This window comes from Gambusia affinis, linkage group LG22 (genome assembly GCF_019740435.1).
Source record: "Gambusia affinis linkage group LG22, SWU_Gaff_1.0, whole genome shotgun sequence".
NCBI classification, from domain to species: domain Eukaryota; kingdom Metazoa; phylum Chordata; class Actinopteri; order Cyprinodontiformes; family Poeciliidae; genus Gambusia; species Gambusia affinis.
This window is the reverse complement of record NC_057889.1, coordinates 60,820-83,110: the sequence shown is the minus strand read 5'-3', so window position 1 is coordinate 83,110 and position 22,291 is coordinate 60,820. Positions and strand designations below refer to the sequence as shown.

Below are 22,291 nucleotides of genomic sequence, written 5' to 3'. Positions count from 1 at the left end.
TGTGTTCAAGCAGAGGTTTTAGCGAGGGATCTTTATATGGAGCGAAGCGTGCTAGCAGGATTAGCAGCTACAGTTAGCGACCGGCTCCAGTCAGAGCTGCTCTGTTCTGTTTCTAGTTGCTGTAGCAACGCTCCCTTCAGCAGATGATGCCCTGAGCTTCCACCTATTGGTTCTATGTTGCCGATTTCTAGAACTGGTCCTACAGATAAATGATGACCCGGTTTTCCAGAAGGGGATTTAATCTCTGCAGGAGCAAAGACCTTTCGTCTGTTTATAGAAACTCTGAGACATTTGGACTGCTGGTTCTGTCTAATGATTCTGGTTCTGCTGCAGGGAAGGACGACATGGAGATGTGCGAGCTGAGCCTGGAGGAGACGGGTCTGTCCCGGAAGCGCGGCGCGGAGATTCTGCCCCGGCAGTTCGAGGAGATCTGGGAGCGCTGCGGCGGAGTGCAGTACCTGCGCAGCGCCATCGAGAGCCGCCAGGCGCGCCCCACCTTCGCCACCGCCATGCTGCAGAGCCTGCTGAAGTGACGGGGTGCGCCGCCGCTCCCGACCTGCAGGAGGAGCTAATCCCACTAGCCAATTTTAACGTCTGCAGGCAAACGGAGGCTAACATGCTAACTCAAGCTAACAGGCTAGCCGCTGCAGTCGGACCTCCACACCTGGAGTATCTCGTTCCTCTAATCATGCTTTCCTGATTTATTCCGATGAAGCGTTCCCACCCGGCAGTGGGCCGATGACCTGGTCCAATCCGGTCGGTTCTGCTGGTCCGGAGCGGCGGCGTGAGGCGGAGCCGCTCCTCATCCTGATTGATGCTCGTTTCCGTTCTGGTCGAATGTTTTCCAGAAGTGATTAATTTTGAATGAATCTCGTTTTTTCCTGTTTCTGTTTGATTTGGGAATGTTGTATCCTGGAGCGGCTCTGACATCACTTCCTGTTCGGCTCCGACATCATTTCCTGTTTGAAAAGGAAAATGAAACGATTATGCAACAGCCAAGACCGGACGCTCCGGGATTTTCTTCCTCCCAGACTGTGACGCTGCCGAGCGGATCGACCGGAAAACGAGTTTATTTTTGGGAGAAAGTTTCTACTTTTGTGGCTCCGAATGAGAAGCAATAAAACATGCAGGAATCAAACCGGCAACCTGTCTGTTCTCTGCTGAAAACCTGCAGGAGGAGCCGGGTCAGAACCGATGGGTCCAAACGGCATCGACATCCAGCCTGAACTGGGCTGTCGGGTCGGCATGTTGATGCTGTTAGGAAAGGAACCGGAACCTGTCCAGGAGGTTCTGATCCGCGTCTCTGACCCTTATCTCCAACGGTTGAATAAATTGTTTCCTGTTCTACTTCCTGGTTCTCTTCTTCTACTCCAAACAAGCTGAAATTCAAGATTTCAACTAAAATTCAAATAAAATAAATAAAAGGGTCCAGTTTGAGTCACCAGGCGGAACCGGAACCAGAACCCAGCAGCTGCTTTTATGGTCCTCCAGGAGATAAAACTAAAACCATCAAGAGGCGGAGCTAATTCTGTCCTGGTCCAGATGAACTGACCGGGTCAGGTCCAAACCTCAGAACCAGCTGTGGATCAGTAACATCTGGCCAGCTGCTGAACTTTTACTTTGGACCCGTCCCATCTGGTTCTCTGGACCAGAACCATCTTAGTAAAGCAGAACATCATCAAAGTTTCGTTCAGTTCAAAAACAGGTTTCATTCTGAAGGTTCTGATGGTTAGAGTATTATATCAGAACAATAGCAGAGGTTCTGTTCAGGTTCTGGTCTCCAGCCCTGCATCAACTGAAATGTTAAAGAGGGAAAAAAACGGGGATGGAGGCGGAAACAAAAGCAGGAGTCGATAAAGGTTCTGGAAACTCAGCTTTTATTTTGGTAGTCCACTTCCTGCTTTCGGTGAGTGAATTAACATACTAGCAGCTAGCGTCATTCTAAATATTTAGCTTCAGTTTGAATGTTTTGCTGGCTCAGACCAACTATTTAGCTTTGGAGCAAATTATTTAGCTTGAATCTGGTGTCTGAATTAATGAATAACGGTGAAAAGAGAACCTTCGTTTATTTTGTCTGACAGGCTAAATAACTCGAATCGTTGCAGCTCAGACAGGAAGTCATTGGGTGGAATCAGTCCAGTTTGTTCCCTAGACGGCGGCTGCGCAGCCCCTGTTGCGTTTATCAGATACAGTGACCTTTAACATCCCAGGTAATATTCACGCTGAGCTTCCTGTAAATCTTTGGGTCCAGTGCCTTGGTGAATCAGCATCCTGACCTTCGACCTCTTGTCCTAGTTGGATCGGATGTTACCCTAAATACTATTAAGTTCCTAGAGCAGAGGTGGGCAGTCCTGGTCCTGGAGGGCCGGTGTCTCCCTGGTCCAACACACCTGAATCCAACAGCCGAATCTCCTCCTCAGTGTAGTCGGGTCCTCCGGAGAACCGGTCGTCGGAGAACCGGTCGTCGGGTAGAACCGGTCGTCGGGTCCTCCGGAGAACCGGTCGTCGGGTAGAACCGGTCGTCGGGTCCTCCGGAGAACCGGTCGTCGGGTCCTCCGGAGAACCGGTCGTCGGGTAGAACCGGTCGTCGGGTCCTCCGGAGAACCGGTCGTCGGGTAGAACCGGTCGTCGGGTCCTCCGGAGAACCGGTCGTCGGGTAGAACCGGTCGTCGGGTCCTCCGGAGAACCGGTCGTCGGGTAGAACCGGTCGTCGGGTCCTCCGGAGTTCTGCTAATCGCCTCATTAATTGACTCAGGTGTGTTGAAGTAGAGACGCATCTAACAGTTGCAGGACACCGGCCCTCCAGGCCTGGAGTTGCCCAGCCCTGTCCTAGAGGGTGATGGGCTGAGTCCGGGGTCGTCGCTAGGGTCGTCTCCGGGGTGATGGCTGTCCAGGTCGTGTCCAACGGAGTTTAAGGTCGGTTCTCCAGGAAGTGGGATGTGGAAGAGAAAGTTTTTCTCAAACTTTGAAGGTCCATGTCTCGGGACAGAACACTGTCTGGTCTTCATCTGGGTCGCCAACAGAACTCAGATCCCAAAAGCAGCAGAACCGGGTCAGAACGGCTGAAAACAAGGCAATCAAGGTTCTGCGATGACCTAGTCAAAGTCCGGGTCTAAACCCAGTGGTGATGGACCTTCAGTTGAAGTCGACCAGCTGCAGACCCGATGTCCCAATCCATCAGACGGGCTCGTCGGTTCTGACCCGATTCAGTCGGGTCGATGCTGATCCTCTGAAGCTCTGACGAGTCTGCAGGAACAGGAGGACCCGGTTAGAGGAAGAACAGCTGATTCTGATTCTGGATCTGGTTCTACCACTGGGGGGTGCCAAGGAGGCCACAGCGCCCTCATCAGAACCGACCCATCAGAACCAGTACCTATTCACATTCTCTGTTCCTGTCCGATCCAACATGTCTTCCTATCTGGTCGGGCCGGACCGCTGAGATCCGCTTCTGGGTCTGAAAGACAGGAAGCAGCAACCAGGTGAGTTGACCTTCATGCATGTAAAATATGTTTCTATGGCAACCATCTCAGACATTAAGGTAAAAACAAGAACACAGAAACTGACTGAATGTAGCAATCTAGTTACAGTCCTGTTGCTATGGTAACAATTCTAGATCTGCTTCGGGACTCGGTGGTGTTCCTGCAGCGCAGCATCAGAACCTGAATGGTCCAATCTCCATCAGAACCACCAGCTGGTCTCGACCCAACTGACCGAGCTAGAGAGGTTCTGTTGAGTTGTCTTTTGTTCTGTAGGTCCTGTTGGTTCTGACCCAGACGGACAGAAAGTGGGCCTGGTTCCCGGTGTCTGACTGATTCTTGTTGCTGAGAACAACGACCCGAAGACAGACCAAGGTCAACTAGTTACTGGCATCATGACCTTTGACCTGATCACCAGTACCTGACATAACAGAAGAGCCGGCTGCGGTTCGGCCCAGTTTAGGTGAATCGGACCTCTCTGGTACCTGCACTCGGCTCCTCGGCCTGGAACCACAAAACAATCCCCGTCTGGGCAGAACTCGGGCTGCAGCTCGCAGACACTCTGACAAGACTGGTTCTGGTGGGCCAGGAAGCCTGGTTCGCAGAGGCACCGAGCCTCCTGGGTCTGGTGGTCGACCACACAGCGGGACGAGGCGCTGCAGGCCAGGAACCGGCACGGATCGGCCCGATCAGCTGCAGACAGGAGGACAGAACAAAACAGTCAGGTTCTAACCAGACAGAATATCAGCCAGCCTGTTCTGGTTCTGAGAGTCGGTTCTGCTGACTAGGAACAAAGAATCGCTTTTATCTGAACGGGAAGGTCCAAATGTTCGACTTCCCGACGCAGAACTTAGAATTCCAAATCCAAACCTTGTGGGTTCTGACCCAATCGCTGGTCCAAACCAAAACGGGTCAAGCTTTCCAAATACATTGTCAGTACATCAGAACCGAGAAGCTAGGCTTCCTCAGCTCCTCACAGAACCTCAGGCTGAAGTTCCAGGTCTGGTTCGGTCCGGTCCGGTTCCAGGTCAGAAAGCTGGTTCCTCTGGGTTTCCGTGGAAACACTAATGGACCCAGAATAAAGTCCAGTTTTTTGAGCTAAGTGAGGTCAAGTTCTACTGAGCGGTTCTGTCAGTAGACAGGGTTCAGGTAGGTAAGCCCTGGTCCAGTTCTGTCCGATTAAAGTCACCAACAGACCCCGTCCCAGATTGGAATGACCCCTGACCTCCGACCCCTCACCTGGCTCCACGTCCAGCGAGCTGCGGTCAATCTGCAGCCTCCTGGCGGCGGAGCAGAAGCGCTCCAGCAGGCAGCGGACGGCCTCAGTGACGTTGTAGGGAACGGAGCGGGAGAAGCGCATCTTGCTGTTGACGACCACGCTGCCCTTCCTGAAGTTCAGGATCTCCAGGTTCCTGAAGCCCGTCAGGTTGGCCTGCAGGTACGGCAGCAGCTGCAGCGACAAGCGCAGCCGTAGGTTAGAGACATGGAAGGAAAGCAGGAGGAGCTAATAACCAACTAGCAGCAGCTAGTGAGCCGCCGCAGGCTACTGGGCAGAGGAGTGATTGACTTTCTGGGACCTTTTCTGCTGGATTAATCTACCAAAGGCCTCATAGAGAGCCTGATTGTGAGGCACCTCAGTAATTAGCTCATATTTATTCATATATATTAACCATGACTGCACATGCTGTAGAAATCTAATCAAGAAAAAGGTTTTAATGAGACGCCCTGATCAGAACCTTCTGGACCGCATTAAAGGCCTGAATGGAGTTTTTTGGTGGATTCTCTTCTGGAACATTTCTCCAGCTCTTCTTCTTTTAGACATCACTAAATGTTTTAGGAGCAGGAAGTTTCTCCAGCATTTTCACTAACGGGAAAGCCTTGGGAGAGACCACAGCCTTCATGTTGCCTGCTAAAAGTTTCACCCTCCACCCTGAGGTCTAGAAACATCTCACAATTTCTCCATTTCTTCCAGTCAGACCTTTAGGTTTCTGTGGCTCCACTCACCATGTCTAGAAGAGTGTTCTCCAGGGCTCTGTACTCTGCTGAGGTGTTGTTGAAAAGGTCTTCAGAGAAGTCCATGTTGGTGAGGCGCAGGCTGAAGAACACCACCAGTTCCTGCCTGTTGCTGGCAGTGGTCATGGTGGGCGTGGTCAAGTACCTTAGCGGAGCGGCATTTTCCTCTGCTGCAGAGGTCAGATCACTGCCAGGGTCCACTGACTCCTTACTGAGAGTGTTACTCTGGTCCACGTACTCAGAAAACTCCTCCCCCCCTGGAGAGGCGGTGAGGCTTTCAGGGTCTGCCGTTTCCACCGGGGGAACAGGTTGTTCTGGTTCAGTTCTGTCCTCTGTTAACTCAAAGGGCCCAGAGTCCTCAGTCGGACCAGATGTCGGTACTTGAACCAGGTCGACAGCAGATGGAGGTGGATGGAGGGCTTCTGAGACTGGGCTATGAGTTACAAACATTTCTTCTTCTTGTGTCTTTGATGAAGATTTATCAGTCACTCCAATATCCTCTGACTGAGCCTCTGGCTCTGCAGCTGTTGCAGCTAGGAAATGGTAAAAATAACAAAATGAGTCTAGAACAAACATCCAAAACTGTCTAAATTCTACTAAAAGTACCTTCTGTAACACCTAGACCCTCCAACATCTACTCAAGGTAGTTAATAACAGGAAATCAACTTTCCTAAAGGAGCTAATGTTGAATCTTGGAGCTTGATAACCTAAACAACAGTTGATGTTACCTGGGACAGATGTTGCTGCTTCAGTGGGTAGATCAGTCTGGACAGGTTCTGGTGTTCTGAAGGCACTGGCTTCTCTCTCCACCTCTATGTTGGTTCTATCAATGTGCTCCTTGGTGTCAATGTTGTCCTTGGTGTCAACGTCCTCTGTGATTGGGTAGATGCGGTTAGGTGCTTTTTCCTCAGGTGGATGGAGGAGTCCTGGTATGATGGGTAGATTATCTTCCACTGATGGGTTGAGTTCATCAGAAAAATCCAGTGGATTTTCCCCCACTGCCTGAATACTATCCTCTCTGTAGTGAAGTTCTTCCATGCTTTTCGAAGTCTGGAGGATTTTGATTGACGCAATAGCTGGTTCCACAGAATCTCTCTTTGGTTCTGGCTCTCCGACCTCCTCTTCTGGTTCTGGTTCTAGACCTTTAGGTAAGTCTGGTAAAAAGTCAAATCGGTCTTTGTCTGGTTCTGAAACTGTCTCCAGTCCTGGACTTTTTGATTCATCTGTGGCTTCAGTCTTCTCTTCTGTTTGTGAAGAAGGTTCTGGCTGTGCAATGTCCACTGGCCTCTCATCAAGGGAGGCAACTACAACCTTTCCATCCTCAAAATCTGCATTAGGAATTTCAGTGACATCTTCTGTTTGAAGCTTCACCACATGGACGGATTTCTCTCTAACCTCTTCTCTATCCAACTCAGGAACTGCTTCCTCTGGTTCAGAAATTCTATCAGCAATTCCACCCATGTTGATGTTTTCCTCTGTAACCTTGGGAACCTTTTGTTCTGTAATTTTGAACACAGTTTCCTCAGTATCTTCAGGGACCATGTCCTGTATAACTTTAGTAACACTTTCTTCTGAGTGTTCAGGAACCTTATCTTCTATATGTTTGGGAACTCTCTCTTCCTCGGTGACCTTGGGAATGGTTTCCTTGGTGTCTTCAGCAACTCTGTCCTCCATAAATATGGGAACCCTTTCCTCTGTTACATCAGGACCCTTTTCTTCAGGGACTTCAGGTAATATTTCTTTCAGAACCTCATGACCTGGTCTCTCTAAAACATTTTCATCTTTGGAGCCAACAAGCACCACCTCTTCCTCTTCCTCTTTTTCTGAGACCTCCACCAGATTTTCCTCTGGTTCAGGAATTGAAAGTGACACCTCAATGACTTTTTCTCTCTGCTCTTCTTTTAGTTCTGTAATTTCAACTATTCCTTTATCTGGTTGTAAAATGTTGACATTGTCTTCTACACTTTGCTCTGTGAAAACCTCAGGTTTGGTATCTTCAGAGCCTGTCTCTGGACGCGGTTCTTCTGGTTCTTTAAATGTTTCAAGGTCCTTCTCTGGAACATGAACCAGAATTTCTGGCTCTGGCTCTGTAACTTCGTCCTGACTTTTGACAACCGACTCTTTCTTTGTCTCTGATGCTTTAGTTGAATCTTTTTCTTGCATTGAAACATCCACTACTTCTATGTCCATTTGTAAAACTTGTTGAACTTCTTGGTGTGGCTCTGAAACTTCAGGTGCTTCTGTCTCTGAAGTGTCAGGTGTTGTGGCTGGATTTGAAACTTCAACTACTTCCATGATAGACTCTGATGGCTTTTCTTCTTTATCTGGCACTGAGACTTCAAATGTTGCTTCACCTGACTCTGACATTTCCATTGCAACTTCACCTGGTTCTGAGACTTCTACTTTCTCAAGGTTTGGCCTTAAAACCTCCAGAATAACTGGATCTTCTTCTGGCTCTAGCAGTTCTACTTCAGTTTGCAAACTTCTAACATCCTGTGATTCTTGGTCCAGAACGTCACTTGGTTCAGGTTTTGAAAAACCTAAATCTACCTTTTCTTCATCTGGAAGAGTATTGATGTCTTCTTCCTTTTTAGGGATCAATGCTGGCTGGTCTGTGAGGTCTGCAGATTTGAAACTTGGAGTTGTGATTTCAGACAGCTCCTTATTGGCAATGGCTGCTGTGAATAAAATCAGAGCTGTTGGTTTAAACACAGGACTTTCTCCCTCCTTTTCAACAGGTCTGAGGTCTTCCTCTGATATCAGGTTGCGAGACGAAGTGATAAATGGATTGTCCGCCTCCCTCTGAAGAGGCAGCGTTGGGGTTGGGATATAGACGCGCACAAGTTCCCCCATTTCATCCTGATGAATGGTTTCAATCTCATGTGTGATGATGAGCAATTCCTCTTCCTCTTGTTCGTGGCTCAACAGCTCTGGTTCAATCATGTAAATTTCTTCTGAATTATCAATAATGTCCTCTAAAGCCGGGGGATCATCAATGATCAGCATCATCCCATCAGTCACCGCGATCATCTCACCATGTGAGACAGCAGTAGAGTCCAGCAGGGTCACAAGATCATTTTTCTTCTCCTTCGGGGTGAGAGGAGGATGAAGTTCATTCACCTCTGGCTCAGGGGTGAAGACTTTAAACTCATTGTGGGAATCAGGTTGACTGGGCTGTGAACACACAGATGCACCGTTATGATGATTTTCGTTTCATTTGGTTATTTATTCAAAAATCTTATTCTAGTCTCTCAAGGATGCCATTCTCGTGACACAGCAATTAAACTGTTAATGTCAGATGAGCTGCAGCTGAAGCTCTTACCTCATCCATCTCTTCAGTTGCAGCTGATGTTGGTGTTGGCAGGGTCATCACTTCTGGAAAATACATGTTCATCAATGCAGGAGCTGAAACTGCTGCAGGTTCAAGGTCTTCTTTAAACATAAATTCATTAACTCAAAGAGCTGGAGGTTCAACTCAGAGCCTGTGAGCTGAAGACTCAGTGGTCTGGGTCAGAGCAGTACCTGGCTGGAAGTTCAGGGAGTCCAGGTCGACTGGCAGAGAAGCTTTCTCCTGTAAAGCCTTGACCAACATATCTCTGAGTCCAGAGTCAGCAGAGGCCTCTGGCTCTCTGGTTGTCTCTGAAGTTGCATGATGGATGTTGTTCTCAAAGACCACAGAGTAGTGGACCGAGATCCCTTCAGCCCTGAAATACAAAACAACTCTCAGATCTGGAGGTACAAGTCCTGCCTGGTCCCACATCGTAGTACTTTACTGATTTTATCGCAAATGTTTCTTCTTCTATAAAGTACAGGTAGACTAATCTATGGTTTTTATCATGTAAACCAGGGATCTGCAACCATTAGACGTGCTCCTGCTCCGACACACCTGAAACAAATAACTGGATCGTCCCCTCAGGTCAGTGTGGTTCTCCTGCTGATGTCCTGATCATTGGACTCGGGTGTGTTGAAGCACAGACATGTCTAAAGTTTGCAGAAGCCTCTGAGCCTGGAGTTAAAGACCTGTGATGTAAACATCCTCAGACTCTCCCAAAGCAGCTGACTGCTAGTAAAACTCTGTGTCACCAAAGACAATGTTTCTGATTAGAAAGGCGTCCATTGAGGAGTTGCTGTTTGCTCTGCAGAGATCTTATATAAACTAAAAATGTTCTGTATTCAGGCTCAGTGTCATCTGCTGCTGTGAATCACCAGCTGACATCTAAGGCTGTTTTCACACCAGATAGTCCAGTAGACTCTGTTCTATTGGGGACCAAAATTGCAACATTTGTTACATTTCCAGCTGTTGTAGTTTGCATTCACACTACACTGAGTCAAACAATCCAAACTAACAGAAAACTTGTTCCCTCGTCGCCTGTGGGGGCGCTGCACCAAGAACTACTGAAGGAATCGACACAAAACCTCTGAAGAAGACCAGCACAACTTCTTCACAAAAAGAAAACAAAAACGGAGCAGTGTCAGATTTTAGCGGCTGTAGGATTTCTTCATTGATATACATTACTAGTCTGGACATCGCCTGTTAGCCGCTAATGCTATCGACGCTCCTGCAGGCGCCGTTACTGAGTCTGTCCACTAAACCAGGCTGTTCCAATGCGGGATGAGCAGCAATCTGTCACAAAATGATCTCAGCGCCTTTATTTCTTACCCGATTTCTATAAATATGGCTTAAATTACAGCTGAAGACGTTGCTGATGTTTGTAAGTTGTCTCCCTTAATATAAATCTATAAACAATTTGCTTTCTGTCAAGATGCAAGAGAGGACTAGGCAATTTGCTCATTTATATTGGTGAATAATTTAATATTATATTATGCTGCTCTGGTCGGAGAACAACTTCATATGGGTAAGCTATGCTCCACCGTTAGCATCCATGTTTACTTCCGCAAACACTGAGCACTTCTTCTTTTTATGGCGGTTGGAAGAAGACTGAGAACCTCATGTTATTGCGCCCTCTACTGCGCATGCGGGACACTTTCAGGTCGTTTGCCCATTCATGCTTCAGAATCAGAATACATACAGGTCACATTTATTTGGAAGTGTGAATGGCCACGGCCAGAAAAAAAAATCCTACTTGACAAAAAAATGGGAATTGGGTCACTTCAGGCCCTGCGACAGACTGGAGACCTGTCCAGGGTGACCCCGCCTCTCGCCCGGAACGCAGCTGGGGATAGGCCCCAGCAACCCTCCGGACCCCATTAGGGACAAGGGTGTATAGACAATGGATGGATGGATGGATGGATGGATGGATGGGTCACTTTAGGCTGCAGTGTGAACACAAGCTTACAGTCTGATAAAAGCGGACTAAACGGTGTGAATACACCCTAAGATGGGCTCTTCCTCTGGCGATGATGCAGCTCACCTGCAGGTTAGTGTCTGAGCAGATACTAACCTGCATAAAGGTAAGGTCATATTTTCCTTAATCTGAATCTGGAAAAGTATTTCAGAGACACATTATCAATGCTTTCATATTCTTATCTTTTTGCTTTTTACCCTCAAATTTTGCCTGATTCATACATTTTAGGTTTTCTGAAGAGCTTTCTAGACTTTTAATGTTTTCTCTCCCAGATTGAGTCTAGAGCCAGATCATTTTCACTGCTGTGTTTTTGTTGAGGACTGAGTTTCTGGAGAGCCTGGACACCCTGAAGGGAAAATCATTTCGGTCGCTTGTCTCCACGATGCCATTCGGTTGTGAACAAAAGCTCATGACCGTAGATGAGGGTAGGAACGTAGATTGACTGGTAAATTGAGAGCTTCACCTTTTGACTTGGCTTTGTCTTCACCACGACAGACCAGTACAGCGCCCGCTTCACTGCAGATGCTACAACAGTCTATCTATTGATCTCCCGCTCTATTTTTCTCTCCTTCAAGAACCCAGAGATACTTAAACTCCTCCACTTGGGACAGGACCTTTTACCTGATCCTAACCCTAACTCCTGATCCTCATCGCAGCCGCTTCACACTTGGCTGCAAACCACTTCAGTGAAAACTGTAGATCACGACCTGATGAAGCCAATAGGACCGCCTCATGCGCAAAAAGCAGAGATTCGATCTTAAGGCCACCAAAGTGGATCCCCTCAACACCTTGGCTGGTCTACAAACTTTGATCTAACATCCCGTATCAAAGGGCCCGGTACCCCATACCCCACAGGGCTCTCCAAGGGACAGGGTCCAATGCCTTCTCCAAGTCCACAAAACACATGTAGACTGATTGGGTGTACTGCCAGAACCTTGCTGAAGGTCCAGAAGGTTCTGGTTGTGGACCCCTGGACCAGCTCTACACCTAGGAATAGAAACAATGTGAGCGAGTCCATGGCTAATGATCTGTCCAGGGCCTAACACACACACAGAAACACACACACACACACACCTGTATGATGGATCTTAGCTAAGCTTTTGTTTAGAGAGTTTGTCTCTTGTTGTCATGGAGACCGAGAACAGGCGTTTGTGTCTCCTTGATTTAAATATTTAGACTCACCCCACCTGATGTCCCTGGGACAGGGGGTGGGCACTCCTGGTCCTGGAGGTCCGGTGTCCTGCAACTCTTAGAGTCTCCCTGGTCCAACAACCTGAATCCAACAGCTGAATCTCCTCCTCACTGCAGTCGGGTTCTCCGGAGAACCAGTTGGGTTCTCCGGAGTCCTGCTAATCACCTCATTATTTGACTCATGTGTGTTGAAGTAGAGACCAGGAGACCAGCCCTCTGGTCCTCTGGCCCTCCAGGCCTGGAGTTGCCCGGAGTTGCCCAGCCCTGCCCTGGGAGATCAGGTGGGGTTCCAGTGTTCCCTAGTTTAGACCGGACCAGGTGGAATGGATTTACCAGAACATACAAACAGGAACCAGTTTACATACCTGCCAGGTTCCAGCAGCTCACTGGCAGGAGAAGAAGAAGAACGTTAGAGGAAGAGGAGTGTCCCTAGCCTTTATCAGACTCTACACAAGGATGTAAAGCCTGGAGACCAGACGACCCAAACCAGAACCAGGCTGGAGGTCTTACTGGGTCGGACCAGAAACAAGGTGCTGACCAAACCGTACTGTGTTTTGTTTCTGATAGTCTCCATGGCAATGCCTTTGAACCCCAACATCACATACATAAATGATTTAAGCCCAACTGGCTGGCAGGAGGAGGTTCTGGTTGGGTCTGGTCTGAAATTATTCTGTTGAGTTGCTGCTTAGAGGGTTTTGAACCAGCAACCCTTTCCTCAGAGGCTGCAGGCGTACCGGATCCCCAGAACGCTGACGGCCTTGAAGCCCGACACTCGGTCAAAGACGAGCCGCATCTGCAGAGAGAAGAGCTGCAGTGAGTCGGGTCGTCACAGCGAGAGCAGCATGAATGCTAACGTCCTGCTAAGCACCTGGCGCTCTTATGACATAATCGTCCTGCAGCGCATGGCGTGCTGCTCCTGCTTTTTTCAGCGCCTCTCATTGAGGAGGGAAGGACAATACGTGCTGGAGTAAAGCGACAGTAATGGCCCTGACCTTTGACCCCTGCAGAGTAAGCTCCTTTCCTGAGCCGACAGCCACTTTTAGATTCACGGCTAAAATAAAGAAAACCGCTTCACAGCAGATTATCTAAGATGGAGGATTAAACCAGAGCGGAGTCAGTCATAGACTAAAGTATTAGCACCCTGAAAACCTACATTCAATGAAACACCTGGAAACACCTGGAGACAGAAAACAAACCAACAAGAGTCAGATGCTGCCTTCAATATAGAATCGTATGAACCCTTTAGCTGTCGCTGAAACATCTGGAAATGGCACCTGGAGACACCTGGACAGTCTGTCCATCAGGTGAGGACCAGGACACCTGAGGACAGGTGCAGTCGTCTCACATGCTGTTAATGGAATCGTCTGGTCGCCTCCAAAGGTGGAGCCGCTACATTTCCAGGTTCCATCATTTTGTCAGTTCATTAGTTTATTTCTGTTGACCCAAAAAGCTGTGCCTGGTTTCCATCGGTCGCTTTACAGGAAATACTTATTCGTTTCAATTTGTTTCAGTAACCGTGCTGCTCCTCAGACAATAGTGGGGGTGCCAACAGTTTTAACTGAACGGGTCGACTGGGCGAAGCTGCGTGGGGCTCACCTGGTCCTGCAGGTGCGTGGCCAGGTCCAGGTACTCCGGTGAGTCCGGCTCGCCCAGCAGCTGCTTGTAGCCCGGGTCCAGCAGGCTGATGCTGAACTGCACCATGTGGACCTCGGGGCCCTCGGGAACCAGGTTGGGCTGCTCCGGGTCCTGCAAGTCAGACGGACAGCAGAAGATCACACCCTGCGGCGCTGCACCTGGAGGACACGGAGTCACTTCCTGTTTTAGATCAGAGTTTCCTGAGGACCAACCTCCAGGAAATTCACCTTCAGCAGAAAAAAAGCATCAAACCAACAGAGAGCAGATCTGGGTGGAAAGATCCCGTCTGATGAGTTTCAGCCCAGTGGGCCGATTTCTGACCATTTCATGGTCTTCAGATATTTTCTGACGTTTTGAGACCTTGTCAGGTTCTGGATCTGTTCTGTTGTTCGGATCCAAACCAGAACCGGTTCAACATGTCAGGGAAATGTTCTCGTGGTTTTTCTTCATCTCTAAAGAGGAAAGCCACCAGCTCCACCTGAAGTTCTGACTCTCCGTTTCCTGTCTCTCATGTTAAAGACGCATTTCAGTTTGTTCTCAAAGCAGCAACAACTGGGGCCCAGCGGTTCCGCCCGTCTGGACGGTATCACCGGGTCCATTTGGTACCTCTTGGTCGGGTCCAGCCGGTCCGGTGCGGTCCATGGCCGGAGTGGGCGGGGCAGCAGAGGTGATGAAGATGATGGCAGGTGGAGGCGATGAAGACGTGCTGGGCGGAGCTGCAGAACCTGCAGACCAGAATCAGAACCGACCCGATCAGGATCAAACTTTATTCTTCTGCAGTTTATCTCCTCATTAGATTTTTAACAGAATCATTTTCATAATTATTTCATTTTTGGAGAAAATCCTGAAGCCAGTTGACCCCAGTGACCTCAGGGGGTCACAACTTCACTCAGCTCCTATGTTCATCCAATCAAATGATCCGGCTTCATTTCCATTTTTCCCATCATGCAACTGGAGAAAGTAACTGGGATTGTGTTCCTACCTGGGAGTTCTGGGATCTTCTGCTCTGCTGCTGGAGTCACCGCTCTGGAAAACAATTCAAAACCATTTCAGGACCAGGGTTCTCAACCTGCAGCTCCGGAACCACATGTGGGCCGTTAGCCTGCAGAAAACCACCCGTATGTGGACAGAAAATCCTGAAGACCGGCCGTCTGTCCCCCCGTCCCAGCCCGTGTCCCCCGGTCTTACCGTGTCTCTGGTCGTCTCTCTCTGCGGTTCTTCATCCTCTGAAACAGGCAGAACAGAAACCAGTCAGTCTGGAAACCTGCTGTGATTATTGGCTTTTCTCAGTCAGTTCATTCATGAGTCAGTTCATTCATGAATCAGTTCATTCATGAATCAGTTCATTGAACTGAAGCCAGTTTGACCTCCAGCCATGTAGAGACAGAAGCCTGATCCAGACTGCTGTTCATTCAGTCAGATGTTTTCTCTGCAGCTGACCTTTGACCTCAGATGCCGCTCAGCCTCAGCAGCTTTTAGTCGCCGTCAGACATTGCAAGGTCAGAGGTCAGACCGTTTGGCGACGATGTGAACAACCTGAACTGCAGGTGCAGGTGATGCAAATGTTTCATTCACATCTGAACAGCAGCAGCATGACGCTGGCTGACCTCCTGACCTCCTGCAGCAGGTTGAGGTGATTGGGTGACTGGCGGGTTCTCCAGTGGAAGCTGCTTCATGCTGATCATTTCTGTCTGAATTATTTTAAACATTTACTGCTGAGTTACATCCAGAGCCGTTCTGCTGTTTTATGATGTGATTCAGAAACACTTAAAGCAGAAGAAAAGCACCGAGTGCGACTGCAGCGGCTGCAGCTTGTACCCTGTGGATCAGGCCGATGTGCTCCTCGGAGCTGCTGAAGTTCCTGGCGATGTCAGAGATGCAGAGCGCCTCCTGCTGGCAGCTGCGGACCCACGCCTGGTATTCCCACGTCCCGGGAATTCTGTCCAGGAAGATCCGGAAAGCTTCCCACACGGCCTCCTGACAGACTGAGCAGAGAACAGAACAACCAATGAGAAGCTTTCCTCAGGTTGGAGTCACCTGAGTTCATGGGGGTTGCTATGGCAACCAGGTTGTAAGAAGGACGTGAAAAACAAAGTAACCCTTTACTTTGAAGGGTTGGTACAAAATTTCTGTTAGGGTAATACATAACATTCCAGAAAGATTCTTGAGTTGCTTTGTTATTATTATTATTATTATTATTATTATTATTATTATTATTATTATTATTATTATTATTATTATTATGCTTTACTGTTAAGGAACTGAGAAACTGAGATCCGATGAGATTGTTGCTCGTTGCTAACCCTAACCAGTCATCCAGAATAACTTCCTGTTTGCAGACAGATTCCTAGCTCTCAGCTAGCCTTGTTAGCTCACTGCTAGCCTGGTTAGCTCACTAACATGCTCACATATGCTCAGTAGCGTCAATGTTCGCTGCTTCAGGCTGTAACTGGTAATCTGACACCTTAGCTGCAGGATAAAAAAGTGGGACTGAAGTTTCTGATTTAATATCTGAGGTTACAAGAGCTAATTGAATCAGCTGTGGAAGAGTTTTGGCACGTCAGACAGGATTCTCCCTGATGGAGATCAGGAACTTGATCGGGTGAAACCATCAACTGATGAAGCTGCTCTCAGCATCCGGCCTCGGCATCAATATACTGATGCCAGACACGAGCGCAAGCCTGGTTTACAAGGACAAACCGATACGAAGGTCTCGTATCGGCCATCGGTTATGTATCATGTCAACGTACATCAGGAGTGCCACAAGGCTGTGCATTAGGCCCAGTTCATTAGAACGTCTGCTGATGAAAACAAAACATGACATTACAGGTAAAAACAAGGGAGAGCACCTTGGAGCCACTCAGTCTCAGGTACTGGTGCTGCCTAAACCCCACACACGCCAAGGAAAGGGTTAGAGAATGAACACATGAATCCCTTGCCCACAGAACCAAGCCGTTACAGTTTCCTGATTGGTCAGTCTTTACTTCCTCCCTGTCTGAGTGTGAGATCCAGATAGTTTCATCTTTTACCTCTGAGTTGGTAGTAGGCCTGGTGGCTGGCCAGAACTTCGTCAACGCTCTCCTGGGAGCAGATTCTCACTCCAGGCTGCAGAAACACCGACCGCCGGGATCGGTGCCGGCTCGGCTCCCAAGCTGAAGTTTTGCTGGATGATGTCAGCAGGTCAGCCAGACGCAGCGATCCTCCAGACTCCACGCTGTGTGCCGCCGTGCCACCACCTGCAGGGGACAGGAAGTGATCCAGTCAGACCAACCAGCGGGTTTCCCTACAGAGCAACGAGCTACTCAGCAACAAGCAACTGTCCCATTGGGTCAACAACCCAGCCTGTGCAGCAACACGTCTCCAGGACGGAAAAACCCAGACAGGAAATGTCTGAATTTGTGCCATAGAAACCAGAGATTTATATTTTTTTGCAGCCGTGACTCAAACTAAGTCTTCTTGTAGTAAGAAATCTTTTCTCCTCACTGAGATGAAGGTTAAATAGATGAGTCCATTATTACGAAGGAGGTTCTGGTCCGAATTGTTTGGGAAGGGACCATGGAGAGCATAGCCTCCCCAGAGAAACTTGGTCTTGGAAAGGAGGCGGTGACAGATTGTTGGACCTGGGGATCAGAGGAAGCATCCAGCTAACATCCTGGTTACGGACCGGTGGACCAGATCTTTACGCACTCAGAACCACCCAGAAGGTCCTGCAGTCTGGTCTGTGTGTGTTCTGTGGATCCAGGGAAGGTTATACTTGGGATGATTGGAAGGCCATCGGGTCCACACTCCTGACCTGATGTCACAGCAGTTTGGGTCTTAATGGTTCTCAAACTGTGGTCTGGAAGAGGACATGGTCTGGTTTGGAACCTCAGGGTCTGATCTATAGTTTATGCAGAGGAAGCAGTTCTGTTGGCTCCTTTGGGTTGGGACCTTCTGGGGTCAGTGAGGCAGTACGCAGATAAGTGAGAAGCAGCTGGGATGAGAGCAGCTTGTTCTTGATAAACTCGGGGCAGAAGTTGGTTCCTGGTCATGTTGGAGAACCGTGAAGCTGCTGCAGAGGGAGAGATGTGTGAAGACTTCCTAGGAGAAAGAGAAACCTGGTTCTATCACCCTTCAGTCAAACAACCAAACCTTCTGCTCTTGTGAAGGAAGTGTTGCCCTGAACCCTGAGCCGGGGTCTTCACCTCATCGGATTGTTCTTCCTCTCCATGCGACGTGGGAGTCTTTGAGGTTCTGCCAGACATTTTTGGATCTCAGGGTTGTCAACCAGCAAAAAGTGAATTGGATCACGATTGAACGAGAACTCCTTGTTCTCTGTTTGTCGACAGGCTCTTCCCCGCGGGCACAGAGAGGTAGAGAGAGCAGGAGACCTGAGGCTGGAGGTTCGATTCATCCGTTCATCTGACATGACTGGAGAGATCAGGTAGGTCAGGGTGGGGCGACCCTATGCCCCAACCCTACTGGTTTTGGCTGACAGAAGTTACTTTATGACTTTTCGCCCCCTGATGGCCGATGTGAGGTACGGTCCTGAGTGTGAAACTCAATCATGTCTTGTTCTTATGTCTGAAGAGCAGGACTGTTTGTTCAAGTTAACGAAGGTTCTCCAGTTTTCTGTCTTGTTTCTGCCTTTTCTTCTGCATCAACAGCAGAAAGTTTCTCTTCATCAACTTTTCATCTCAGCAGCAGTGAAGAACACCAATCATGGTAACTAAAGGAAAACGAGGCGTGCAGCGTTTCAGTGAGAGTGTTATCTGTGTCCATGAGTGGAGAGCAGTGAGTGAAGTTCTGCATCATTACTGCCTAAAAGGGTTCGGGTCTGACTCCTCATGGCCACTCCAACTAAAAATAAAGCACTGGTTGCTTTTCAAGGGTGCTTACAGCAAAAGCATCTGTTAAACAAGAAGGTTCAGCTTACACAACCAGAGTGGAGCCGATCCCCACCAGCAGGTGAAGACTCACTCTGTCTGTCTTTAGAAGACAACAAAGTCTTTCCTTTCTGCTGCGTCCATCACCTTCCTGACTCGCCAACATTATGCAACCCTAATAGGCTTTGCTTCACATTGTGACCAAGTTCAGTGAAGCCTTTCTTCTTATCTAACCCTTTAGCCTGTTGATTTTATTTGTTCTGTTCCTGATTAATAAACTGTGAGCATCAGATGGAATGAGCTTTACCTGTGATTCCAGCTGCTGGTGACGTGACGGCCAGCAGCAGCAGGAGTCCAGCAGCCTGAAGCATGGTGGCGCTGATGAGCCTCTGAAATGTGACCAGAAACGACGCGGCGGTCTCGTTCAGAGGAAGTTCATGGGAGCCGTCCGCCAGGCGTGGAGGGAGACGAGTCGGAGCGCAGATGAAGAGCCAACAGGTGAATCGAGGAGCAGAGCGGCGTTCCGCTCCCAGAGCTGGACGTGTGGCAGGAGTGATGAGGTTAAACGAGTGGCCGGTGGTTCTGGAATAATCAGTTTATCTGCTGCTCAGACGTAATCCTGCTTCACCCCGTGGCCCTGCAGGCAGGCGTCATCCTGTTAGTGGCTTTCTGAAGGCAACTGTCACGGCCTCTGCTCCCCCGCTGGGCCGGTACCGACCTCAGCTCCACCATGGCTTCCACAGCAGCCCTTACTGGTCGCATTGGTTCCTCCTCTGCCGAAACATTTTAAATGATTCATCCTGGACTCACTTCAGGAGGCAACAGCAAAACTCTTCCCTCAACAAGGTTTCTGGGTTTTTAGTTCAATGAGTTAGAACGCTGAATTCACTATTCAGAGTTAATTATTGTTCTGCTTTTTCTCGGTTTTCAATAGAATCAATAGAAATGTGAGAAATTACAGAATCTACAGAAAACTTTAATTTCCTCAACAAATAGTGATTTTAGGTGAAGCAATGAACCTTGTTCTGTTTGGACCGCCATGTCTCAGCCACCTGGTCCATCAGAACCATCATTCAGAGACGACCCAGGTCACAGAACCCTGGACTTCACTCAACACAGTTATCATACTGGTTACACTTCAACTTTAACGCTGACGTCTGTTCTTAGTTGGTTCCTTTGTGATGAAAGTTGAAAGCTGACTGCAGCTCCTGTCAGGCTCAGACTTCCTGAAGTTTGTCTATTTCCGAGTTGCTGTGCAGAAGCAGATTAGAAACCAGTTTTAATCTGATGGTTTCCCTGCTGCCAGGAAGCAGCTGCAGCTCTGTAGTAGTAGTGAGATTAGTAGTAGCTGCTGGGATTATTCTGTAGTAGCTTTAGAGACGCTACGAGATGCAACAGAGCAAACAGGAGCATTCATCACACAGCCAGGTTTTGTTGGTTCAGGTTCTGGTCCTGCAGAGCTGCAGGCTTCAGGTTTTCATGTTGTTGGCTGAATGAAATCTCCTCAGATGTTTCAGAGCAAATAGATCTCCTGGGCGTTTTATTAAAGATTTTAGAATCAAGCTCCAGTCACCTTACGGATTCATGAGCGCCACGTTAAGAACCTGGTTGGACTTTCTCTCAGAACCAGACCCAGACAGGAACAACAGGCAGTTAATGGGTTCAGTCTGGAACCTCTGCTGACCTTTGCCACTAAGGTAATCCGTGCAGCCGTCTGTTCAACTCAGACAACAACCAGACCCGTCCCTGATCTCGTCTGACCCGCCTGTTTATTCCTAAACTCAACTCTGCTCCGTTGGTTCTATCATATCCATCCATCCATTTTCTTACACCCTTCTTCCCTAATGGGGTCAGGAGGGTTGCTGGTTCCTCTCCAGCTGCGTCCCGGGTGAGAGGCGGGGTCACCCTGGACAGGTCGCCAGTCTGTCGCAGGGCAACACAGAGACATACAGGACACACAACCATTCACACACACATTCACACCTAGGGAGAATTTAGAGAGACCAGTTAACCTGACAGTCATGTTTTTGGACTGTGGGAGGAAGCCGGAGAACCCGGAGAGAACCCACCATGCACAGGGAGAACATGCAAACTCCATGCAGAAAGACCCCGGGCCGGGAATCGAACCCAGGACCTTCTTGCTGCAAGGCAACAGCTCTACCAACTGCACCACTGTGCAGCCCTTCTATCATATCATTCCAAGAAAATATCCTGCAAGTTTCTGGAAAGTTCTGGAAAAGTACCCTTTGGTAATCTTTAGACCAGATTCCTGACAGAACCCAGAGAGCCGGTGGTTCAGGGTCAAGATCAGCTGAAACTGTAACTTTTACTGGACAAAGTTCTGCTCTGTTTCCAAAGCATCTTTCTGTTGGACTGAAAGACTGAAAGACTGATGATACACAGCTCTACAGTACCATGTCACCAGGTGACCTTTGACCCCATCCAGCACAGATGCTTAGAGCAGATAAATGTGTGGATGCGCCAAGGCCTAAAGAGGAACAATCTAGAGTTATAGATCTAAGCTTGCAGGCTAGCTGCCATTTGCTTGACTTTCTGTGTTTGTTCAGCACCAGTGTGTAGCTCTGATGTTTGGTCTCATAGAGACATTATACTCTTTCATCACAGCAACATCTTCATTGCAAATCAAACAGACACACTTTCCTTTGATTTCTTTGAAAAAATACTCATTTTCCCACCGTGTTTGAAATCTCCTACACTCACTTGCTATTTTGTGTTTCTTCAGTGCTGCCATTTCTGGTGACTCCCGGTAAAAGTTTTTCTTCACTTAATTTCGTTTCTGTGGCTGGCTCCATCTAGTGTTGAAATTGAAAAGTGCAACAGAGTTGAGCTGAAGCTGCTTGTGTGGCCATATTCAATAATATTTTCAGAATTTGCTGTGGGCCAATAAAAACTGAACAGTGGGCCGCAATTGGCCCGCAGGCCATAGTTTGGACACCCCTGATCTAGAGTTATAGATCTAGAGTCAACGCACAGCTTCAGTTATTACAACTAAAAACCAGCGATCAGACCAAAACCTGGGAGTAGTGATGACCTCTGACCTCTGACCCTTGGGTTCCGCAGTGGGTCTTCTAGCAGCTGCAGAACTTTTCCAGAACCAGAGACTAAAACTCATCCAGGCATTTGGTTCCTGCAGCAGTGTCTTCACAGGTCTGATTGACAACCCAACAGTCCAGAACGCTGCTGCTGGAGTTCTGACTAGAACCAGGAGGTTGGAGACACCACCTGGTTCTACATCATCTAGTTCTACATCATCTAGTTCTACACCAGCAGAACTTCCTTCTGCTGGAGTCACTCTGATGTTTGGAGTTTGTTTCCTGAAGTGACCAACATCATCTGACGCACATTGGAGGGAGGACGCAGCATCTGTGTTGTTGCTGCCATGGTGAAGAGAGGCTGCAGGTTCTGCAGGTTCTGCGGGTTCTGCAGGTCCACGTTTCTCTCACTCAGCTCTCATCGAGCTTCATGTCAGCAGAGCAGCAGCTGCTGTTGGTCTGCAGACTAATGATGTTTTCCAGACTTAAATTGTAGTTTTAATAATTTTCAAACTGCCCTGTTTATAATATATATGTATATATTTTTTCCCCACCAGGGGGTCCTTTTTGTGGCTCTAGTGTCCCTTTTTTTCACAGTAGGCTGACAGGAGAGGGGGGAAGACATGTGGCAAATGTCGTCGGGTCCGGGAATCGAACCCGCGACAGCCGCGTCGAGGACTGAAGGCCTCCAAACATGGGGCACGCTAACCCTACGCCACCGGAGCACGCCCCCCTGTTTATAATATTTAACG

The 22,291-nt window shown here is 48.6% G+C and overlaps 3 protein-coding genes across 25 annotated transcripts in view; 2 read left to right on the top strand and 1 right to left on the bottom strand.

The window, feature by feature from the left end:
- myo6a (myosin VIa) overlaps window positions 1-1,347 on the top strand; it is a 28,284-nt gene extending 26,937 nt beyond the window's left edge. For all 18 annotated transcript variants that reach the window (XM_044106607.1, XM_044106608.1, XM_044106597.1 and 15 more), the window contains one exon: window positions 334-1,347. In XM_044106607.1, the coding sequence (XP_043962542.1) occupies window positions 334-533 (200 nt within the window). In that variant the 3' untranslated portion in view covers window positions 534-1,347. The remainder of the gene's footprint in view (window positions 1-333) is intronic.
- Window positions 1,348-2,049: 702 nt separating this feature from the next.
- Window positions 2,050-20,341, bottom strand: LOC122825045 (interphotoreceptor matrix proteoglycan 1). The gene is made up of 18 exons (XM_044106095.1): window positions 19,506-20,341; window positions 18,794-19,259; window positions 16,651-16,857; window positions 15,440-15,606; window positions 14,810-14,847; window positions 14,604-14,647; window positions 14,228-14,346; window positions 13,583-13,732; window positions 12,721-12,779; window positions 12,352-12,372; window positions 9,012-9,193; window positions 8,812-8,864; window positions 6,218-8,663; window positions 5,481-6,022; window positions 4,716-4,926; window positions 3,962-4,169; window positions 3,374-3,454; window positions 2,050-3,246 (listed from the first exon to the last, which is right to left on the bottom strand). Exons 2-17 carry the CDS (start codon window positions 18,855-18,857, stop codon window positions 3,415-3,417), a joined length of 4,551 nt encoding a protein of 1,516 aa, XP_043962030.1. The 5' UTR covers window positions 18,858-19,259; window positions 19,506-20,341; the 3' UTR covers window positions 2,050-3,246; window positions 3,374-3,414.
- Window positions 3,396-22,291, top strand: part of mei4 (meiosis-specific, MEI4 homolog (S. cerevisiae)) — a 45,644-nt gene continuing 26,748 nt past the window's right edge. For 4 of the 6 annotated variants that reach the window (XM_044106100.1, XM_044106096.1, XM_044106101.1 and 1 more), the window contains exon 1: window positions 3,403-3,479. The gene's annotated coding sequence lies outside the window, so the exon portion shown is untranslated. Of the gene's footprint in view, window positions 3,480-17,975; window positions 18,045-22,291 lie in introns of those variants that run through there. The other 2 variants (XM_044106098.1, XM_044106097.1) reach the window with 2 other exon arrangements.

Bases quoted from the DNA above. Each gene is read 5' to 3' on its own strand.
- LOC122825045 (XM_044106095.1), bottom strand. From the start codon at position 18,857: ATGCTTCAGGCTGCTGGACTCCTGCTGCTGCTGGCCGTCACGTCACCA. The intron at 6,023-6,217 runs GTAACATCAACT...ACCATTTCCTAG, and splicing joins AGCAGCAACATCTGTCCCAG to CTGCAACAGCTGCAGAGCCA. The intron at 4,170-4,715 runs GTGAGGGGTCGG...TCCTGTCTGCAG, and splicing joins CTCGCTGGACGTGGAGCCAG to CTGATCGGGCCGATCCGTGC.